The 23,807-nt window shown below is 37.8% G+C and overlaps 2 protein-coding genes across 2 annotated transcripts in view; both read left to right on the top strand.

Moving 5' to 3' along the window:
* LOC144554147 (uncharacterized) overlaps positions 1-23,807 on the top strand; it is a 36,706-nt gene that overhangs the window by 12,752 nt on the left and 147 nt on the right. The window contains exons 2-5 of the mRNA XM_078302401.1: positions 22,379-22,522; positions 22,717-22,852; positions 23,417-23,548; positions 23,712-23,780. Of these exons, the coding sequence (XP_078158527.1) occupies positions 22,379-22,522; positions 22,717-22,840 (268 nt within the window). The 3' untranslated portion in view covers positions 22,841-22,852; positions 23,417-23,548; positions 23,712-23,780. The remainder of the gene's footprint in view (positions 1-22,378; positions 22,523-22,716; positions 22,853-23,416; positions 23,549-23,711; positions 23,781-23,807) is intronic.
* The window catches only part of LOC144554422 (disease resistance protein RGA2-like), a 46,779-nt gene continuing 34,129 nt past the window's right edge, over positions 11,158-23,807 (top strand). Inside the window, exon 1 of the mRNA XM_078302741.1 lies at positions 11,158-14,995. Coding sequence (XP_078158867.1) covers positions 11,243-14,968 — 3,726 coding nt within the window. The 5' untranslated portion in view covers positions 11,158-11,242 and the 3' untranslated portion in view covers positions 14,969-14,995. The remainder of the gene's footprint in view (positions 14,996-23,807) is intronic.

Genomic DNA, 23,807 nt, shown 5'->3' with positions numbered 1-23,807 from the left:
AAATTTGTGTAAACACGAAATGTTATAACCCTTGCAATTTATATACACTGGTGTAAGTAAAACAAACTTTAGATTACTTTATTACCAAAGTATTTCTTTTCTCAAATATGTTTTGAGAGAGAGAGAGAGAGATTACCCTTCAGAAGCAAGGATATTAACACGTGCCACAATTTCAAAATGTACCATAGCACCATGAAATCATCCTTTGGAGGTCGTCATCAGCCACTGTAACATTCATGAGCACCAGTGATTTGACAGAACGAATGCCGGTTAATTCTGATGGCACCACCAGCCTATAGGTGCTGATCTCCACCTTTACAATCGTGTCGCAAGCAAACACTGGAGAGGGTATCTGGTAGCAGCTATGGAAACCAGTGTTGGAGATAGGCAGCTCCTCCACACCAGCAGAGCAGACAACACTGAAAACCAGGTAAAAATCATCAACATATAGTTCGCGTATATTTACCTCTGTGTCAAACTTCTTAATGACAGTTTCTCTCTCTCGGCTGAGACCTCTCCCTCCCTCTCTCTCTTTTTTCTTCTCACAAAACCGAGTTGGGGTGTTTCCACCTCTCTCCTCTTTTACTGCTCATTTCCATTTTTCTCTTTTACTGGTAAAACCCTAATTCAATTAAAAAGCCCCAATTAAACAAAAATTAATCAATATCAGTGTATAACAAAAAATGGTTAAAAAAATAGAGAGAAGAGAGTACCAGTTGCGGAGGAGGTGAGTGAAAGCAATCTCGGAGGGGGCGGTGTAACAGAGCTGCGGCGGCGAAGGATGGGACCGACGGAGAGGGGGAAGACAGCAGGGAGGGGACAGAGCGCATGGTGTCGACCTTGGGTTTCAGGCTGGGATTCGTCGGAGGAAGGGGAAGGGAAAAAAAGGTGGCGGTGGAGGAGGAGAGGAGGCAGAGGGAGGAGAAGGGGTGGTGGGAATGAGGATCGGAGGGGAGTAGAGAGAAGGGAAATGCGGAAAAAGAAGAAAAAAAAGAATCGATATCGCTGAAGAAAGGGAGTCTGCATCGTCTGCAATAACTCAAAAAAAGAAAGAATCGATATCAGCCGTCCGATTATAAACGGAGTCCATCCGACCCTCCCCTAAAACATAGGGGTCTTTACTTTTAGTGCGGATCTAATTTTCACGACTATCAAAACAAATCAGACGGTCTAGATACTTAACTCAAAAGATTCATTTTTGAGTTAATGCAGAGGATACGAATTCGAAGAAAGGGACCCATTTGTCAGAGACGCTGTTTAATTCATTATACTGTAGCAATCATCAAGGATTAGATACATAGTATAGATTGGTCCGGATCTCCTGAGATAATGGAGATGTCCATTGACAATCAGGATGACACATTTTTAATCGAACGGCTTAGATTTACAAATGTTCATAGCCCTTCGATATCTCGATATTCCATCAGCCAGATAGATAAGTAAATGAACATGAAATCAGATCAAACTTTGCTATAAGGAAATAAATGCAGTGCTCTTTAATTTCAACGGTTCCGATCGACCAACGAACAATGTGTTTACGTGCGTCTTCATTAACTCACAGAGCAAGAGTTTATGTTCTATGAAACATATACTCTTGCTTTGTGAGTTAATGAAGGCACACGTATACATGTCGTCCGTTGGTCGATCGAAACCGTTGAAATCAAAGAGCACTGCATATATATTATTGCAGAAAATTTTGATGAAATTTTATATTTATTTACCTATCCATCAAGTCGACGGAATATCAAAACATCGAAGGGCTATAAATACTTCACGTTGGATCAAGGCTCAGATACAACAAAACTTCAAAACTTTTATGTTGGTTGTGTTTAATATATCTCCTTGATCATTTCAAAACAAATTTAGAATCATTTCATTGAAAATCAACCGTCGATCATTTACGTGAAAATGAACGGTCCGCAAATATTTGCTAAATTTGAAGGGGCAAATAATGATGAAAGTCTTTAAAATTGACACTTATAAGTATAATTTGGCCCTAAAAAACATAAGTAATTTTAATTTTAATTTTTTTCATATTATTTGATGTATATGCATTACATAATTAGCAAATATCAACCTCCAAGCCGTCTGATAAATAATAAATGGTGATGATGTACTTATTTGAGGTGATTTTATTAGCAAAGTAGTTTTAAATTATGCAGCGCACAACCTATATAATTTAAGGAGCTTCTAAAATATCTGATACACTGCTTGAAGCTAAAACTGCTCTGTTAAAATCTATACTTCTCAAATTTTTTGTTCTCCCATTTCATCCAGAGAAGATTTTTAGGCACCTACTCTCTCTAAAATTTTCCATTCCCTCCAATTTTATCCGCCATTTTCCTCTTCTTTTTTGGAAATTTCAAATGGAGTTGCCGCTATCACCAAACCTAATGCCGATCTTTTTCACTTACGATCTAACCACTAGACCTTACATTCGCCCAATCCCACCACCAAACCCTTGTGCACACGCAAACTTCCATCTGTGCTCTCCATCTTCTACAATGCAGCCGCCGCGACGAGGTAGCAGAGGTGGCGACTAAGATGGCCGCGATGAGCAGTGGCTGAATTTGTGAATTTACACATCTGATTGCAATTTAAATTAACACAAGTCTCTCTCTCTCACACACACGCACACATATGCGCACATAGAATTCTAACACAATTGACCTCCTTCTGCCTAATAGGAACTCTGAAGAGGCCCAAATTAGTCGTGTCAGCACAGAAAATCTCGCTTCCTTCAGTGACAACAAGTTTAGTAGCATAGCAGGTATGCTACGGGGAACTGATGAGTTGATTAGTTATTATTGTCTTTCTTGTGGTGCACTTCAACTGTTTGATGAAATGCCTCTTTTGCTTGCTTATGCAAAATTGACAGTTTTTTACTAAATTTTTTGACAAACTTTATTAGATCTTCTTCATGATTTACAGTTTGGCTGTTATTTTTGGTGCTGGATTAGTAACCAGCTTATCCCCTTGTACATTGAGTGTTCTGCCATTGACTCTAGGCTACATAGGTAAAATAATTTCATAATGCATGCATTAGTTAAATGATAATGTTGAATGCAAAGTACATTTCCCTCTCATGCATTTCACTTTTTTTTAACTTTTCAGGAGCCTTTGGTGCTGGGAAAGATTGAGGAGAGGTAATGAAAATCTTTGTTTAAGAAAAAAAAATACCTTAATGGAGGCCCATATGAACCTCTAGTGAAAGAATGATGATATTAATATGTTTAGTCTAGTTTTCATAAAACTAGCTACTGGAGCACATCGGGTTTATATGATAAGCTGCAAGAACAGTTACTTTATTAGGCGCAACAGTAACTGTTCTTTCTCATATTATTTCCAAAAAATTATAACGGGCAAGAACAGTTACTTTTAGAGAGAAAAAAAATAACTTAGGCGCAACAGTAACTGTTCTTTCTCATATTATTTCCCTATTTCTCACATTGTATCAATTCCACATTGGTTTTCATTATTAGGCACTAAAAACTGAATAAATGGTGAATTGCAGTGCTGAGGGGCTAATGGAGGCTCAATTGGTCATAATTGAATATTATTGTAGCCTTTGCCATATTTGCTAATATGCTACTATAACTGCTTGATTTTAGCTCTGGTCGAGTTGTTGTGTGCAATATTCATCTCCTACATGGGGTACGTATTTTGGATTTACTTTTTTGTTGGTATCCTTGTTTCATCATGTCAATTAGGCCTGCAGTTTGCTTGTGGAAGAGATGAATGCACACTTGGTTTTACATGCTGGCCTTATACTTGACTTCTATATAGGTGGCAATAGCATTAAGAGTGAGGCTATGGTACTATATATGCATAGTGCATATTGGTCCGTCCTACGGATCAATATTTTCATTTTTAAAGTCCAAATGTCAATCTGAGTTATTCAACATGATTTCTATATAAGAATGTACATGCAAAATTTATATTTTAATCCTTGGGGGATTATCTTTTGTATTCTTGGCATTTGTTTGATTAACTAATGTTGAATTGAAAACTAACTAATATTTTGGTTTTAGCTGAAAAACTTTAGTTCGATGATGACAAAAAGCAGTCCAGATTCATAAGCAAGTTAATGAACTTAAGGTACTTTCATATATACTTGTAGTTATTTATTCTATGCTTTTGGTGCTTGTAGTATTTGTTTTTTTTATTTTTTAACAGGATCTTACCGATCTATTAAATTTTTCCACCTTCTTTTCATACAATGACTTGCTTTTTGAAAATATTTTGCTAAATGACTTGCAAGGTAACCTTCTCTTAAGTATTTTTTTTTTCGAAATTTTTGGCAAAGGTTGTTCCTCCATCTAAAGTAACTTCTCATTTTTTAGAAGTTAAAGCCTTAGTGATGTTTCACTTGTGCTGTTAATTCTCAATTGAAAAAATGCAGGTTTTGCTTTCTGACAATCCATAATTGTAGTTGTCAATTAATAGTAACTTATGCTTTTTTCATATTTATTATTTGGATAGGTAAACTTTATTTCATAGATTTGAGTATGGCTCATACAGTTACAGAGGATACGACATTGAGAATCATTTCAATGAATATGCTGGTTTTGATTTCGACTATATACAACCAGTAAGTTCAAAAATAATGATGAACTTTCTAGTCTATAGCCCAAAATTAAGAGGCTTTATTTGACAATTAATGATATTTGTAACTCTGCTTTAGATATCCATATAAGGAGGATAGTTTTGTCCTTTTTCAAAAGGTATCAGAGATTATATATCTTTTCAAGTCTGCTATTTTTTTATGATACTGGTATCAATATTGCTTGCCTTCTCTTCTATTTTCTATTATTTAGACATTGGTACAGTACAGGTACACTGATACAAATCACTTGATTAAAATTGTGAAAATGACGAGACATTGGTACAGTACCAGTACAGTACAGGTATGCCAATTTCTGAAAATGTTTCCTGCTTTGGTTGCTTAATCAAGTTTAAACTAGTATTTCATTATACCTATCCTTGCTTGTATGACCATAATTATATGCAAAGCATTTTTTATTAATTCAAATTGCACCTCATATCATTATTGTATTTGCATTGATGCCTACTAATTGTGTTTGTGATCATCATCGAACATTGGTTTATCTTAGCAATTCTAGTTTTAAAATTGCATATAAAGTGGTTAATTTGCCTCAAACATTTTGAATTAATTGAAAACTAGCCTCTCCACAAGCAGTTGATGTAAAGAACAAAAAACTATTATTTGGTTGACATCTGGTTACTTTTTTATCAAATTTACACTAGCAAGATGGTCAAGTTAAAAACACAACATGGAGTGATAATAATGAGATTCATTCTACCATAATTAGATACTACTTTGACAATTGACACACTGATCATTATAACCAAAGATACCCAACAAATTAACCTTGTCAATCTATTGTCTGTTTATAATGGTATGGCCATGTTAGTCCTGGGTACCAACATGTACTTTACATCCAAGATTTTATTTATTATTATTTAATTTTAATTATTGAAATTTTAGCAACTGAGATTTAACTTATACCTTCTACAGTGAGGATAAGTCAAACTATATGTCCAGGCAAAACTTACCATCGTCCATGATAAACAGCAGCAAGGTAGAGTACAATTTTTAGTAACTTATCACATTTTTGCAAAATGCATTTCCAAGCTAATAATAATAATATAATTCTCATAATTTATTTTCTTAATATTGTAGGTAACAGACTCGATAATTTCACATGGATGCTCACATGGATGTTTTCTTAATATTGTAGGTGGCAATCTACCTTCAACTTTAACCAGACCTTTTAGTGTCCGAAAGTGCACATTTTGGTGAATTTACAACCTCTAACATATCAACAAACTAGGTGGTAACTTATTATGTGAATTTTTGTTAACTCATAGCATAGTGGGTATATTTTGGGTATATTAGTAGTGTGCAAGTACACAATACTGTGTTGTAAAGGGTTTTTCACTTTCTTTTGATACAATGTGTTGATTATGCTATGTTAATGATTTATGCTTATTAAATGCTTTGCAATCTCTTTTCTCAATGTGTTTTTTATCGATTTGTAAGATGTGTTATCAGTTTGAATGAGAATTGGGAATTGTAAAGGAATATTGGGTTGGTACCGGGAGAATAATCCAATGAAAACATTCTGGTACAAAAAAAAAGGAGGCTAGTATTTCCAGAGGTATTTCTATGGAAAAAAATGCACGAACTCATTCAAATAATAGCACCAACATTTGACCAGGTGGGGCCCACTTTTGTTGGCCATGAATTTGCTGGGGTGGGTCCTCCATAAACTGCCCTTGAAAATACTCAAGTGGGTCCCAGGGGTGTCACCCTTGGAAATGTTCAAGTGGGACCCATGTTCCCTCCCCTTGAAAATAATCTGGTGGGCTCCACGATGCTTCCCTTGAAAATAATCTAGTGGGCTCCACGATGCTCCCCTTGAAAATAATGTAGACAGAAGTCAAATTTGAAAGTATTTCCAACGGTCCTTTTTTCAAGGGTAGTCTCTTGAAAAAAGCTAGAAAAGAGTATTTCCAACGGTCCTCTTGGAAATACTGACTATTTCCAAGGAGGGTATTATCAACGGTAGTATTTTCAAGGGCAGCGCTTGAAAATGACGATTTTTGGGCTTTTTTCAAGGGTAATCCCTTGGAAAAAGCCATTTTCGGGAGCATGAAAAAATAGTGAATTCTAGTAGTGGCACAAGACGACGAAGATGAGGAATGCAATGAGACCAATGTCGAGCCCAAGGATATCGAGCTCGTCATGACTCAGGCCCCCATTTCCTGGTCGAAGGCTGTCAAGGTTGTCAAGGCTGCTGATGGAGATATTGTTAGTGCAATCATGGAGCTCACCAATTAGTCATTTAACTTGTTTAAGTTGGTTTTGCCATTTTTGGTGCTTTGCAGAGTACTCTTTGTCACTGAGGTTGATGTTTTATGTTATCTGGGACAGTATCTTCTATATTTGGGTATTAATTTGATTTAATTAGGGGCTGTTTGAAATGGTGGTTAAAAAAAAAAAAAAAAAAAAAACTATCTGAGATTTCTTTTTATGGTGAAGCAATAACAATTAATGTGGACAATCAATCAACTTAAAAAAAAAATTACCATACAAATTTGAGTCAGGGGTCCTCTCCATTAATTTGAGTTTAGATTCGGACCGTGTGATCAGTATGTGGAATGCACATGATTTCTTTAATATTTGTGTCAAAACAAATCTGACAATCTGAAACTAAACTCAAAATTTGCACTCTAGGTGATAGGATTTCAAATTTGAGACGTTGCATCACGCGTCTAATATTATTCAATTTAGGAGCAATGGGCCTACATTTTATTTTATTGAGTTTTTCTTATCAATAAAAAAAACCTGGATAACCCTAAGAAATATTGTTTCCCATTCCTTGACTGATAGATAGGCTGGTTCTACCCTTGCAACCTAGGGCTTGATGTAATTTTATTTCAAGTTATATAGGTAGTTCCAGTGTCACTATCCTTATATCTTATTAATACAATTTATTGTTATATCTGATAAAATAAGTTCTTCTTTAACAAATTGACAAAAAGGTTCTCATGTTTTGATCACAAAAAAAGACCTAATAGTTGGATGCCTCAGTATTCAGGCCTAAAGTTCATTCATTCCAAAAATGGATAAACACACTGTACATCATAATGCTTATGAGAATCACATTTTCAGTCAAGAAATAACAACTATTGCATGCATGTGAAGAATTTATAGTCATAGAAAGTTCATGTCTCTTGTTGTTTAGGTGACAGATTAAAATGATATGATCCAATGGATTCCTTATGTACGATTTCTATATAAATCTCTCATGACAATAATTTTTTCAACTTTTTAAGTTAATTTGTTCCCTAAATTTGGTTTTATATTTCTCAGTAGCTTGTTACTTGAAAAATTAACAATTAGGTATGAAAATCAGATATAGCTATATATATTTTCTTTTTAAGATATTTGAGAAAACTATTAAATGTATAAGAAATTAATTGGGTTTGTCATCATCATGTAATTCTTGTTATTCTCAAGCCTGGCCGGGAGGATCACAATAAGGAAATAAAAGAAGATATAACGTTGAAGTCATAAAACGGAGGTGTTAGCTTGTAACGTCCCACAATTAGCAAAAAAAAAAAAAAAAAAAATAGAATGTCAATATTTATAACGTCCCACAATTAACCTTGCAAGTTTGATAATGTGATAGTTAACATTCAAATGACATAATTTCTCAAGTTTGAGTCCGAACGTTACAAACAATAATGTTGAGATTATTTGTTTTGTTTTTGTATTATTAATTAGTGATTTTTTAGTTGATTTCGCTAATATGAACATTATGGTTTATAGCAAAATGTTATAAACTATAACGGTTTTTTTATATTTCGAAATCTATCGAATTCATTAATTATTATCGATTTTTTAAATTTTTTTTCTATTAAATAAAAAAAATCATAGAGGCCTGAAAAAACCCAAGGCCCATTATCTGGTGAAGTGAAGTACATATAATTTTCACGGAAATAAATCTGCTTTGATCCGTAGAAATTGCAGGGACCTGCTATTTCAAATCTAATTTTTTTTTTTCTAAACGCATGAATCCTAATAAAATTTGTTAATTTATATGCACGGATTCGAAACAACTAAAAGATTAAATTTGGAATAACAGAGTGCTGTAATTCCTACGGATCACAGCTAGGGGTGAAAATGGAGCGGATACGGAGCGGATAATGCTGATACCATATCCACATCCGTCGGATAATGAGCGGATACGAATACGGATACAGATAGTAAAAGGATATCAAAATTCAAAACCAAATCCGCCTTAAATGGATACGGATACGGAGTGGATAATCCACGGATACGGATACAAAACAAATAATTGTCGAATAATCGAGTCATATAAACTTTAAAATACAAATACTAATTAACCAAATTGAAATATAAAAAGCTACCATCTTAGTATGCATACAAGACTTTCGATTTACAAAATGACAGTGCAATTAATTATACCACTATCGATGCACAAAATATAACATTTTTTGCACCAAAATAATATAAACTAGTATAGATAAACTGTATCACTTTATGCACAAAATACTATAGTTTTGCAATGAAGGACACTAAGACATTATTCGCCACTAAATTTGAAGCATCACCCACTCTACTCATGGCATCAAAGGGTTTGAAGAAGTTCCCATTGGAAAAAAAATACACAACAAACAAAATTAAAAGATTAGCAACCATGCATGAAGGTACCTACAACTGGTACATAAAATTTACTTGATCCTTATAAAATCCAACTATGAATAAGGATTAGTACTTCATTTTTTTCTATTTAAGTATCAAAGTATTGTACCTACAACTGGTACATAACTTGCTTATAAAATTTACATGTGCACCCTTATAAAATTCAAATAATAGTTTGGCTTTAAACAAAAGGCCTGATTCAGTGCATACCAGTACTACCTGCCCAGTAAGGTAAGAAATGTTTCTATCTAAAATGGGTTGATCCTTGTCATCAATTAAGACGTAGAACATCAGATATATATTATTTGGCATCTTACACCTAAGCCCCTTGATAATGACAAATTACAAGGCCCCTAATTTTAGCATATGAGACCCTACATTTAAATTATTTGTGCTTTGGTCCCTGACTAAGGAACCTATAAATCCACAAACATATTAATATTAATCTACTAAAAGTTGCATAGAGGGCTACGGTGCTATGAGTTGCATAGAGGGTTACGGTGCCCAAAATAGAGAGAGAAATCACAAGACTACGCTATCTTCGTCTTGCGCTTTGTGTACAATATAATCACAGACACTTCTATGATTTTAACACGGGTAAAAACCTTATAAGTTTATTTTGTAATTTTTATTTGTAATAAATGCAACCCACATTTTGGAAAGATGTTGTCGTTGATTGTAAGGACTGCCCAAAATAGAGAGAAAAATCACAAGACTGCGCTATCTTCGTCTTGCGCTTTGTGTACAATATAATCACAGACACTTCTATGATTTTAACACGGGTAAAAAACTTATAAGTTTATTTTGTGATTTTTATTTGTAATAAATACAATATAAACTTATAAGTTTATATTAATTTTGAATTTTTTTTTTGAATATTAATTAAAATTTTGGAATTTCCTTTCACAATTGCTAAAAGAAACTGTACAATGCAATATTTGAAACGGTGGCCTACAACAATTTAGGACTTAATTTCTTTTATAATCTCTAATATGTTTCATAATAATTTTATATAATGTTTAATTTTTTCAATAATTTAATCTTCATAGTAATTTTAGATAGTATCATTATGTCGAATTACTTTGTAAATTTTAAATTTGTAGCTCTTGACATTACAAATAAATAATAAAAAAAGACGTTACTTATTTTAAAAATTATTTTCTTATTTTTATGTGATCTGATAGCTTGGGAATAAACTTTCTTGAATTAAATTTGAAAAACAGACATTCTTGTAAAATGATTCAATGTTAGATATCAAAATTACTTCTAAAAGAAAAAAAAAAACAATACATTTATTTCAAAAAATGTATGTTAATGCACAAAAAAAATATTATGTCATAATTAAATGGATACTATTATTAATTCCATTTGTTTCATCTATGTCCTTCTCCCTGTTGTTTATAATCCCCATAAAAAAAAATTCAATGTTTGCTGTAAGAAAAAAAAAAAAAAAAAGAGTTACAGAGAAACAAGTTTTCTGTATCTCCGAATCTGAGATTTTATTGGGTGTGTGCACAATAATTTACCATTTCTGGGTTAAAATTATTGGAGAGATTGCGGAAATCTGAGATTTTATTGGGTGTGCACAATAATTGGGAATAAGCAAAAGGATTTCGATTGATTGCTTCGTCAGTTGGTCTAATGCGCTAATTGATTAATTATTGCTCTGCGGGGCCTATGCATTAAGCAATAGCACCTTTATTCCACTGGTGCGGCACTAACATCCAATGGTGGTTGCTGTCATTGATTGCTGCTTTACAACAACCACAACCACGCTGTAAGACGGTAACAATAGTCTTCTTTTGCATCTCACATTTCACAACGATCAGAAGAAACCAAACATGTTCTCTCTTGCATAGTAAATCTCTCATACTAAATCTGCAATTAACATCCTACTCGTTCTCTCATAAACCATCCTACTCTCAAATTTCAGATAAAAATCAACGTACTCCTTGCCTGTTCAAGTACCTTTCAAATTAACCACCAATGGCAGATCTACTGCTGTCAGCTTTAATTCCAGTCGTGCTGAAGAAAGCAGCAGGCTCACTGTTTCAGTGGATCGGGGAGATGTGGGGCATCAACGACCAACGCGAGAGGCTCCACAACATGCTTCTCGAAATCCAGGCTGTACTTCCTGATGCTGAAGAGCAAGGAAATTCTAACGCAGCCGTGAAATCTTGGCTTGAGAAGCTCAAATCGGCTGCTTATGATGCTGATGATCTGCTTGATGAGTTTCATTACGAGGAGCTGCGCCAGGATGCCGTGAGACGTGGCCATAAGGTCGGCAATGTAAGTGGCTTCTTTTCCATTAAAAGTCAACCTCTGCTTTGCTATAAGATGAGTGGGAAGTTGAAGAAAGTTGTGGGGAGGGTTGATGGTCTCGTTGTCCAGATGCGGAGTTTTGGTTTTGTCCATGGTCGGAGTCAACAAATGGCCAATCGGATTAGAACTGATTCTCTTGTGGTTGAATCAAAAATTATGGGTAGGGATGAAGATAAAGATAAGATAGTGCGATTATTGCTCGAAGGGTGTGAAAGTGATGATCTCAAGGTCATTCCAATAGTTGGCATGGGTGGGCTCGGCAAGACCACTCTTGCTCAACTGGTGTACAATGATCCTAGAGTGAAACGACACTTCAACTTACCATTATGGGTTTGTGTTTCTGACGATTTTAATATTGGTTGTCTTATTAAATCAATCATTGAATTAGTCGAGAAGAAATGCAAACTTCCTATTGACAACATGGAGCTACTCCAAAGTAAATTACGCCAAATTTTAAGTGGAAAGAGATATGTTCTTGTGCTAGATGATGTTTGGAATGAGGATGTCGATGAGTGGGAGCGGTTGAGAGCTATGCTAAACTGTGGTGAACCTGGGAGTGTTGTTATAGTTACCACAAGGAGCGATAGAGTGGCTCAAATAATGGGTACGGTAGAGACTCAAAATTTGGGATGCTTAGGTGAGGAGGATTCGTGGAGCTTGTTTCACAAAAGGGCATTTAGCAAGGGGGTAAAGGAGTGCCAAGAGCTGGTTGAGATTGGTAGAAAGATGGTTCAGAATTGTTGGGGATTGCCACTGTCCATAAATACACTGGGTAGTTTAATGAGTTTCAAGTTTGAGGTGCGAGAGTGGTTGGCAGTACTCGAAGAAAGCAAGATATGGAAACAAAGTCCTGCTAAAGATGAGGTTTTGCCGGTATTGAAGCTAAGTTATAACCACTTGCCTTCATACATGAAACAATGTTTCGCATACTGTGCAGTGTACCCCAAGGATTATGAGATGGACAAGGAGAAGCTCATCCAATTTTGGATGGCACATGGATTTATTCCATCTGATGAGTTGCGTAGGCAGCGTAGCCTTCAAATGAAAGGCAACGATATCTTTAATGAGTTGGCTTGGAAGTCGTTTTTTCAGGATATTAGGCATGTCAAAAGAAACGAATATGGATTTGAAACGAGAGAAGCATACAGTTGGGAAACCAAGTTCAAAATGCATGATCTGATGCACGACCTTGCTCAATCCATCATGGGTGCCCAATGCCGCTCCAAATCAGAATTACCAGCACAGCCAATGATTAATGTCCATCATATTTCAGTGAGGACTCTTCCCATAGATATTAACAAAGTGATTGATTGCTTCCCTTCTATCCGGAGTCTCATTTCATCCCGTCATTATTATGGTTCTAACTATGTCAAAAAAACTGGATTTCGAAGATCGAACTCTCTGCGTATATTAGAATTACATGTAGAACGTAATTGGAAAACTATCTTAACACCCGAAAAAATGAAACACTTGAGATATCTGGAGTTTTCGAACAAAAAAATTACATCATTGCCTGAAGCGATAAGCACCCTCTATCTCTTGCAAACCCTAAGGCTCTTCGCTTGTTATAAACTTGAGAAGTTACCAGAAGGTATGCAATATATGAGTAGCCTTCGGCATCTCTATATTGAAACCTGTTATAATTTAAGAAGCATGCCAGAAGGTTTAGGACAGCTAAAATGCTTGCAAATACTAACAACCTACATTATAGGCACCGATGCTGGTAATAGTATTAGGGAGCTGAATAACTTGAATAATCTGCATGGCCAGTTGCATCTGTACAATATAAGGAAAATTAAGAATATTGTAGATGTAACTGAAGCAAATTTGATAGCTAAACAAAATCTGGATGATCTGGCATTATGCTGGGGAATGCCAAAGTATCATCAAAGAGTTGATTCCAATTTACCAAATTCAAATGCTCCGGAGGTGATGCACTGCGATCATTTTGAAGTGTTGGATGCTCTTAAACCTTGCAACAAGTTAAAGGTTTTGAAAATCGAAGAATATAGAGGTGATAAGCTTCCAATTTGGATGACAGAGTACCAGATGCTAGAAAATCTAATTGAGTTGTATATAATTGAATGTAGAGAGTGCACGGAAATACCACCAGTAGAAAAGCTACCTTTTCTTCAAATTCTCAAGTTAAAAGATCTGGATAACTTGAGGCATCTTTGTAAAAGTGCATCCACTAGTGTCGAAGGTGATGAAGATTATCAAGTAACTTTTCCATCATTAAAAATCATGGAATTGATTGGAATGCCCGAGTTGTGCAGCTGGTGTGAAGGTGAAGTTGGCAACGAGTCATCATTGAATTTTCCTGAGCTAAAAACACTAGAAGTCATCTCCTGTCCTAAGCTTGCTGCAATGCCAAATGTACCTTCTCTCATGAGCATGTCTGTTGGAGGAAACGAAAACTTGTCATGCTTTGCAAAAGGGTTAACTTCATTGCATGAGCTCTCACTTCAGAGCCATGGTGAAAATGAATCTCTTTCTTTTCAACCTTGGGAATCTCTCAATAAGTTAACTTTGGGAAAATACAACAGTATTTTACCTGTAGTTACAAAGGAGGGAGAGGTGATTACAACTCCAACAAATTGTCGAACTCTCTTTTTGTATGAAATGACAAACATTCCATCAAATACTTCCTTATGGTTCTGGAAGTGTTTTACATTTCTTGATAATCTGAGCATTTCGGGATGTGACAATCTTATTTATTGGCCAGTGGAAGTCCTCAGAAGTTTGAACTGCCTAACACATATTAGTGTGATTTCTTGCCCAAAATTTCTTGGATCACAACAGGAGTCACCAGTTGGGAGTTCAATCACCGAAGTGCTATTACCGTTACTTAGAACTCTATATATCTGGCACTGTCCAAAGCTGGTCGAAATTCCCAATTGCTCAACATCTATTGAAATATTGGATATTGACAATTGTCCAGACCTGCAAAGCTTATCAGAATGGTTGGGAAACAAGGTTGCTCTAAAATATTTGTTTATTAAAGAATGTGAAAGGTTGGACTCCTTACCACCGAGCATAGGAGGCCTTGCTAGTCTAGAAACGCTCTTCATTATTGGCTGCCCCAGCTTGGCATATCTTCCAGAAGGAATGGAAGGGCTTAAAGCACTTAAGCGACTTATTATTGAAAAGTGCCCAATGATAAGGGTTCTTCCTGAAGGTCTGTTACAACAGCTAAAGAACCTCAATGAACTATGGATCGAAGGTTGTCCCCACCTGGAGAGGCATTTCCGAAAGTATGGAAAGTATCGGCGCCTAATTTCTGAGATTCAGATCACAAAATTTGGAGAAGAAAGAAGATTCAACATATTAAAGGATCTCGCACTGTCATTTGCGCCAAGCAAAATCACTTGCTTTTCAGCACGATCCTAAACCAATATATCATAATTACCATATGAGGTATACTAGTTCCAAACTATATCATTTTAAATTATTTTTTAAATGTTTTTTTTTTTCACTTACAAAGGGCAATCATGTAGCACAAGTAATTATACATGTAGAACAAAGTAGGCTTACAAAGTAATACTACACGCATATTAACTGTTACAAACATTGTTCAACAGGAGAGTATACCCAGTGTTGCTCGAGTGGTACTTATCAGTACGGCTCTTTTTTTCCTTTCTATTGTACTCGATGAAGTCAAAGAGACAAAAGTAATGCATTGTGGTCCCTTAAAACATAAAATATAAGAATGAGCACGAGCAATGCAATAGACAATAAATTGTTTCCATATGTTTCTTTTTTGTTGCTGATTTGCATCTTTGTTTATCCAATATCCCCACAAAAACTTAGCATTCTATTTTCTATCCCCCTTTTAGTTATTTAACCTTTTATTTAGTTTTTTCATAATTGAATTGACAAATATATATTTTTTTATTTTTAACCTCCTCTCCCACAACAGCATGTTGTATCCATGACTCTGCACATCCCCTGTGTATTCATGTTACTTTCCATGTATAGCGAAAGAGAGTGGCAAGGGGTTTAAAAGAATTGTGGTTCAAAACAAAATTAATTGATTCCATTGATCCCTTGATTTATATAGGCATTACAATTTGCATTTACAATCCTATAACTTCTATAATTCCTTTCTTACCGATATAACCCTATAACTTCTATAATGTGATAAACATACATAAATCTCAACACTCCCTCTCAAGATGGGCAAAGATATCCATCAAGTCCATCTTGTCACATAACCTAACTAGATCTATTGAGCTAAGTCCTTTAGTGAGGCAGTCAGCTACTTGGTCTCTAGTAGCTACATAACTCAGCTCCAATAGCCCAATTTCCAGTTTTTCCTTAATGAAGAACCTATCGATCTCCACATGCTTGGTTCTGTCATGCTGCACCGGATTGTTGGCAATGCTAATTGCTGACTTGCTATCGCACCACAATTTCATTTTCCCTTCGTGCTTCACCTTGAGATCTTCCAGTAACCTCTTCAACCACAGCATCTCAGCAACTCCTAATGCCATAGACCTGTACTCGGCTTCTGCCGTCGATCTCGAAACAACTAGCTGCTTCTTGCTCTTCCATGAGACCAAGTTGCCCCCTACAAACATACAGTAGCCAGATGTGGATCTCCTGTCATCTTGGCAACTAGCCCAGTCAGAATCACAATAACCCTCAATGTTCATGTGCCAATTTTTCCTGAAAAATAGGCCCTTTCCTGGTACACTCTTCAGGTACCTCAGAATGTGCTACACTGCGTCCATATGGTCCTTCCTAGGGTCATGCATGTAACGGCTCACCACGCTCACTGTAAATGAGATATTGGGACGAGTGTGACCCAGATAGATCAACCTGCCTACTAGTCTCTGGTACCTCTCACGATCAACCTGTTCTCTTGCCTCTGCACTCATCTTGGCCTTTACATCAATTGGAGACACTGCAGGCTTGCACTCCAACATGCCTGTCTCAGTGAGCAAGTCTAGGACATACTTTCTTTCAGATAGAACAATCCCCTCTGCTTCACGAGCCACCTCAATCCCAAGAAAGTACCTAAGCTGTCCCAGATCCTTCACCTCGAATTCCTTCCCCAATCTTGCATTCAACTGTGCAATCTCCCCCGCATCATCCCCAGTAATGATCATATCATCGACATACACAGCTAGCATAGTAATGTGACCACCATGTTGCCGAGTAAACACCGTGTGGTCAGCATTGATTTGCTGATAGCCCATGCCTACCATAGCTTTCCTGAACCTATCAAACCAGGCCCGAGGGGACTGCTTCAACCCATAGAGTGCCTTCTTTAGTCTGCATACCTTACCCACTGTCTGGTTTGTGCCAAACCCTGGTGGAACCTCCATGTACACCTCCTCCAACAAATCACCATGAAGAAAGACATTATTCACATTGAGTTGGTGTAACTGCCATGGAAATCAGTGTCCTCACTGTGCTCATCTTCGCCACTGGTGCAAAGGTCTCATCATAGTCAATGCCATAGGTCTGGCTGTACCCCTTCGCTACCAATCGAGCCTTGTAGCGCTCAATCAGACCTGGATTTTGCTTTACTGTGAAGACCCACTTGCATCCAACAGCCTTCTTGCTTGGTGGTAGTGACACGAGTTCCCATGTTTTGTTCTTGCAAAGGGCACTGAGCTCTTCTAGCATGGCTGCTTTCCACTTCGGATCTTCTTTAGCAACCTGCCAACACTTAGGGATAGAGACAATGTCTAATGATGCAATGAATGCTCCATGTACAGGTGATATGTGTGAGTAAGAGACAAATCTGGCAATGTCATGTGGGAAACCATATCGGTCAGGAGGAATGCCTGCATTCTCGCGAGAAGTCCTCCTTACCGATAGAGGAGTGGGAGGAGTAGAGAGAGGAATCATATCACCTGTGTATTCTGGGTCTGAGGTGGATGGTGAAGGTGTCTCGAGAGTCGGAGTAGGCAGGGACAAGGGACTTGGCATAGGTGGCACTGTAGGCACGGTTCCCTCATTCTGCTTCGTTCTCCTTACATACACCTCACCATATCGCAACTCCCCCTGAGCCTGAGTTCTACCACCCTCGGGCTCAATCCTCTCAACTTCTGTCTCAATTCTAACCAAATTCTCCTTTTCCTTCTCCTTTTCCGGCTCAACCACAGCCGATTTCTCAAGAATTGGGCAACTAATACCACCCACCACACTCACCGTCCTCCTCTCACCATCACCACTACTCTCCCCCTCTTGCCTTATACCTCCTGTATCGAGCGAGTCTTCAAATGGTGATGTTGCTTCTGAGGAGTAGTATGGTTGGAGCTCGTGAAAGGTAATATCCATACTCACAAACATCCGCCTCTCAACTGGGCTCCAACACGCATACCCCTTTTGAGTGGCTGAGTACCCCACAAAGATACATCTCACTGCCCTTGGATCAAGTTTCCCCACATTTGGTCTATTGTCATGTACAAAGCACACACACCCAAAAGTTTTGAGAGGAAGAATGTCTCCATTCTTACCTGTCAGCATCTCAATTGGAGACCTCCAATCCAATACCCATGAGGGCATCCTGTTGATCAAATAGGCTGCTGTCAGAACTGCTTGCCCCCACAAGTACTTTGGGACTTTCATCGAAATCATCATACTCCGAGTTACCTCAAGGAGATGCCTGTTCTTCTGTTCCGATACCCCATTCTGCTCTGGTGTGTACGGACACGTGGTCTGATGCTGTATCCCCTGAGATGACAAGTATTCCCCAAACGCCTTATTAGTGTACTCTGTCCCGTTGTCAGATCTCAATACTTTCACAACTGCACCGTATTGAGTCTGAACCATCTTGTGGAAATTTTTAAAGCAAGCAAGCACATCACTCTTATTTTTCATCAAGTAAAGCCAAGTTGAACGAGAAAAACAATCAATAAAAGACACAAAGTATCTAAATCCATTCAAAGTAGTTGTAGGACAAGGTCCCCATACATCCGAATGAATCAAATCAAAACTACAAGACCTCATACTTCCAGAGCTAACATAAGAGCTTCTGGTATGCTTGCCTAACTCACACGTATCACACACCAATTTTTCCTTATTTGCCTTTTCAAACAACGGCTGATACAACATACTCAAAACTGGAAATGAAGAATGACCCAATCGCCTATGATGGAGCAACAGCAGGTCTTCTACACTTCTCTCAACAATGGATGAGAGGGCCGAGTCCATACCCTCTTTATCCATGTACCACAGGCCTTTATGCAGTGTGCCAGTCCCAAGTTCCTTCCCCGTCTCCTTCTCTCGGAAGATCACCTTGGGATTATAAAACAAAACAACACAATTTAGTTGTGAGACAATGGCACTTATAGATAGAAGATTCACAGGAAAAGGAGCATGCAAAACATTAGACAAAGTCAAAGTGTTGGTACATTTCACTGTACCCTTACCAACTGGGCCGTACCATCGGCTATCCGGATGCTCTCTGGAACCGCTAGGTGAGTATAGGAAGAAAACTCCATAGCAGCACCAGTCACATGGCGAGATGCACCAGAATCGACTATCCAATCTGATGATCTAGTGGTGGATATAGAGGGGATAGCAAGAGTATCACAAGTACCTGTGGTTGAGTAAGCAACAGAAGCAACGTTACCCGTGATGGATGCATCATCAACTGCACTATTTTCCTCACTTGCTCCTCTCTGCCTCCTCCTGACTATCTCCCTGATCAGATCCTCCTCAGATAATCCCACAATAACTTCCTCTTCTTCCTCTGCAACCATCAGATTTGCTCGGTTGCCTCCTCTTTCACCTCTTCTGCCCTCACGGCCGTGTCCACGGTTCGCAAACTGCCCTCTACCACCTGCATCTCTCTCCCTTGGTGGCCTAGGACAAGCCTTGATCAGATGACCTGTTTGTCCACAGTTGTAACACTTGCGAGTCTCCCCCTTGGCACCTGTCATACCTGAGCTCGAGGCAACCAAAGCTGATCGTGCGCCTGGAGGTCCACTCGGCTCAGCATGTATCACCATGCGACTCTCCTCCTGCATCATCGCTACAATGGCCTCATCCAATGAAGGGATCTTCGTCTGGGCTAGGAGAACTGATCTCCTCTGATCAAAAGCCGAGTTCATCTTAGCCAAGAACTGCATAGTCCTCGTCTGTTGAATGAGCTCCTCCTTCTTGCAGCTCGGATCACTACAGTTCAACCCCTGTGAGAAGTGATCAAGCTCTGCCCATAGCTTTTCCAGATTCAAGGAGTAATCCTGAATCGATCTATCACCCTGCACCACAGCCAATACCTCTTGCTGAATCTGGAACACCCTCATGTGGTTCTCAGTCCCACCATAAGTCCTCTTCAGCTTTGCCCAGATGTCCTTCACAAGTCGGATGCCATCGACTGAAGAGGCGATCGATTGTTTCATCGAGTTGAGCAACCAGGTGTAGATCAAAGCATGTGTGGTCTTCCACTCCTCAGCCTAAGCAGTAGCACTAGCTGGCTCATCCTCTGTCAGATACCTCTTGAGCTTCCTCCCTTCCAGAGCAGTCTCGATCCGACGCGACCAACTCAGATATGAGGCCGGTCCATCAAGCTTAAGCTCCACAGTTTGGAGATCAAACTTCACCTGTGGTGGATCACGTGCCAAGGTATTGGTCTGAACACTGGCTCCCTGGATGATACCAACCAACACCTTTAGAACCTCGGGATCAACACCCGACAAGCACTCTAAAACCCCTTTCCCTTTGTCACCCTCGCTGGACATCTTCTCTCAAAGGATCCAAGTCTTCAATCACACAGATCACCTTGACTTCCTTCCCTTTCTCGATTCGAGCACTCGTATCTCTCGTAAAGACCCGATCTTGCTCCTCAAGACGGATCTAAACCATCTCCCCCTTTATTCTTCTCTTTCTTGACCCGATCTTGATCTATCTCATCAAGATTCCAGCCCGAACTCGATCGAAAACCTGATCAATCCACGTCTCGGGTATCGTGGGGTAAAAGCCCCCCACGCCAGCCAAATCAACACAAAATACCGAGATTTTAAGGCTTGATCTGCCTAGAAAAGAAGAAAAAACAGCTTAAAAGAAAGAAGAGATAGAGAGAAGGTGGCTGATCGGAGAGAGGCAGAGCTACAGTGCTCGGCCAGAGAGAGAGAAGGACAGGGCGAAGCTACACCGGAGCAGCTCGGTGGTAGATCGGGCCGGCTGGGAGGCGGACGGCCAGATCTGGCGGAGCTAGGTCAGATCGGGCTGAGAGCTGTCCAGTAGTGGCTGGGCCGATCAGACCTGATCAGGGGCGGCAGCCCCACTTCCTAGGCGGAGGCGACCCGGAAAGGGCCGGCGGCGGCAGTCGGAGATGCAGGGAGGCGGCGGACTGGTGGTGGCAGCCGGTCTCTGTCTGGGGCGGAAGAAAGTGGAAAACACGGGAAAAAGAGAAAAGAGAAAAGCTAGGGTTTTAGGATCTTCTGTGCTTTGATACCAAAAAGAATTGTGGTTCAAAACAGAATTAATTGATTCCATTGATCCCTTGGTTTATATAGGCATTACAATTTGCATTTGCAACCCTATAACTTCTATAATTCCTTTCTTACCGATATAACCCTATAACTTCTATATTGCGATAAACATACATAAATCTCAACAGGTTTCTTGCTGTGTATAACAAAACAATCAATTGACCACCTTTTACCCTTTTTGCCCTTATGTTCATAACATTTGGAAATTGCTTCTGGATTTTGACAAATGCTCGATGATTTTTTCAAATGAGAATAAATAAAGAATGCATATTTCAGATGTATATCGCAGAATTTTAACAATTGATCTATTCAATTGTATTCAGTGTCATTCTTTGGACGGACCATTCGATTGGAAAGGAACAAAGCGTTCTTCAACCAAAAGGTACCAAAATGTTGTGAAATCATTAGCTTGTCTATATCACTAATTTATTTTTGGGTGGATGGTTAATTTATATATGAAAATCCCAACTTCTAAAAATACAACATGTACATGGGGTCTGATTTTGTAGGAATACTCAAAACTGACTGTTACAGCCATGGGTTCATAGACCTCAATAGATATGGTTGCATAATTTTGTTTCCTTTTCTTTCTTTTATGCTTTTACTCTTGTTTTTCTCTCTATAATTAAACTCTAACATGAGTTATTGTACTAGGTTTTCCTATTGTACACCGGCTATTATGAATTTCTGGAAAGCATCACCACTCAGAGTTGGATGATGATGTGGCATCTCATCGGCTTGACTTCCTTGCCTCAATCCAGATGCAAAGGTCAATTTTCTTCTCAGCAAATCAGGAATTTGTTCAAACTTCTAATAAAAGCAATGATCATTATGTTACATTAGTTGATAAAAGTTGACAAATTTGAATTAATTGGTAGAATGAAAATTTGAATTCTTGTCAAATTAATTAATTTATATAATTTTGTTTATTAATTTGATAGTTTACTTGAGAGCATATACCCTGCACCTCCTTATTAATCCTTCAATGCATTAATTTATATGTGAAATACCTCAAAATGAGAAGAAGACAAAATTTAATACACGGAGTCTATTTGTATGTCGATGCTCAAAATTAACTGGATGGTACCACAATCCTAGACAATAGTACCTGGTTGCATGGTGTATGTTTCCTTTTTGTTTTCTTTCTTTGACTATTTTGCCCTTAACCTTTGTATTTTGAACCCTAACTCTAGCGCTTGTACCAGTTTTCTCTACGAGGACATGGGCAGCTCTCTGATTGACAATTATGAATTTTTGGGAAGCAAACCAGTTTTCTCTATGAGGACATGGGCAACTTTTTTTATTTTTTTGAGTATTTTTCCCTTAACCTCTGTATGATGAACTGCAGGTCTTGTACCAGTTTTCTCTACAAGGACAAGGATAGCTTCCTTCCCGGATATTATGAGCTTTTGGAAAGCAATGCATCTTTACAACAGGTTGAGGACATGGCATATGGTGGGTTCGACCATGGCATTCCAATTCAAAATCAAAGGTGATTATTTTTTTTGAATAAATTTAGTGTTATAATTAGAGAAAAAGTGGTTATTTATGCATAATATAAATCAATTATACCCCCCCTTGCATATTGTATATATTTTTTCTCTGAATTAACAAATGCTATTTACAGAATTAAGGATTTACTATCTTAGTGCACTTTACATACTTACTTTTGACTCGAAAATTTAGTTTGGCGATAAAGGTAGAGGGGGAACACAAATGTAAGAGGAGTTTTGCAGAATTCTTCACATCATTTGAAGGAAGGCTCATACAACCTTGTGGCGGCACATGGGGCCCAAACGAACATGCATGAATTGGGCAAGAGGTATGAGAAATATCTTTTTCTCTTCAATAAAAAAAAATGTTCTCTCTGAATTTTTTCCAAAATTCTTTTCTCAAAAAGTCATTTTCAAAATTATTACAACACTTCTTTTTCTTTAACTGTAGATTTACTTATTCATGACTTCTTTGTAATCATTCACATTTTTTAGAATGAACTTGTGCTATTTGCAAACAAAACATGTTATCTTGTATTTCAAATTTTTAATAGACACTGGTATTTACTAAAATCATAATTCTTGTTAGAACAATTGTATTCATATAAGAAAATTAAGAAAAATTAAGTTGCCAGGATCCACTAGGTTAGCTTACACTTCTACCTGATGATTCCTATTGATCCTCCATTGTAGTAAACTAGTAATTTATATCGGAAATGTCCTAAAATTAGAAGAAAAAAAAACAATGAACTTGGTGATAGAGTTGTTTAGGTACTTAAATGGTACGGTACCATAGACACCTGTCACTTGGTGTGTGTTTTTGTTTCTTTTATTTTGACTATTTTGCCCTTATCCTCTGTATCTCTAAATTTTAATTCTAGTTCTTGTACCAGGAATTCTTATAAGTACATGAGCAGCTCCCCTACTGACTATTATGGAATTCTCAAAAGCAATTCCATTTTACAAAAGGTCGACAACGTGGCAAATTATGGACTCGACTACTGCACGGCAAATAAGAGGGAAAGGTGCTTAGCTTCTTCTTAGAACTACAAGTTTACTAATTTTATGAAAACACAATGATTTCATGACCACTAACTAATAATCATAGGATAAACAAAGGCTATTTGCAAAATGAATATTTATTATCGGGTGATTATTCACATACTTATTTTGGTTCTGAAAATTAAGTTAGTTATGAAGATAGAGGATGAAAATGAGTGGCAGAGAAGTTTTGGAGAACTGGTGGCGTTATGTCAGGTCGAAGACCAGTACTAATGTGCGCTG

Source organism: Carex rostrata, chromosome 5 (assembly GCF_964058835.1).
Source record: "Carex rostrata chromosome 5, lpCarRost1.2, whole genome shotgun sequence".
NCBI lineage: Eukaryota > Viridiplantae > Streptophyta > Magnoliopsida > Poales > Cyperaceae > Carex > Carex rostrata.
Note: the sequence above shows the minus strand (reverse complement) of the source record. Positions and strands in the feature narration are given on the sequence as shown.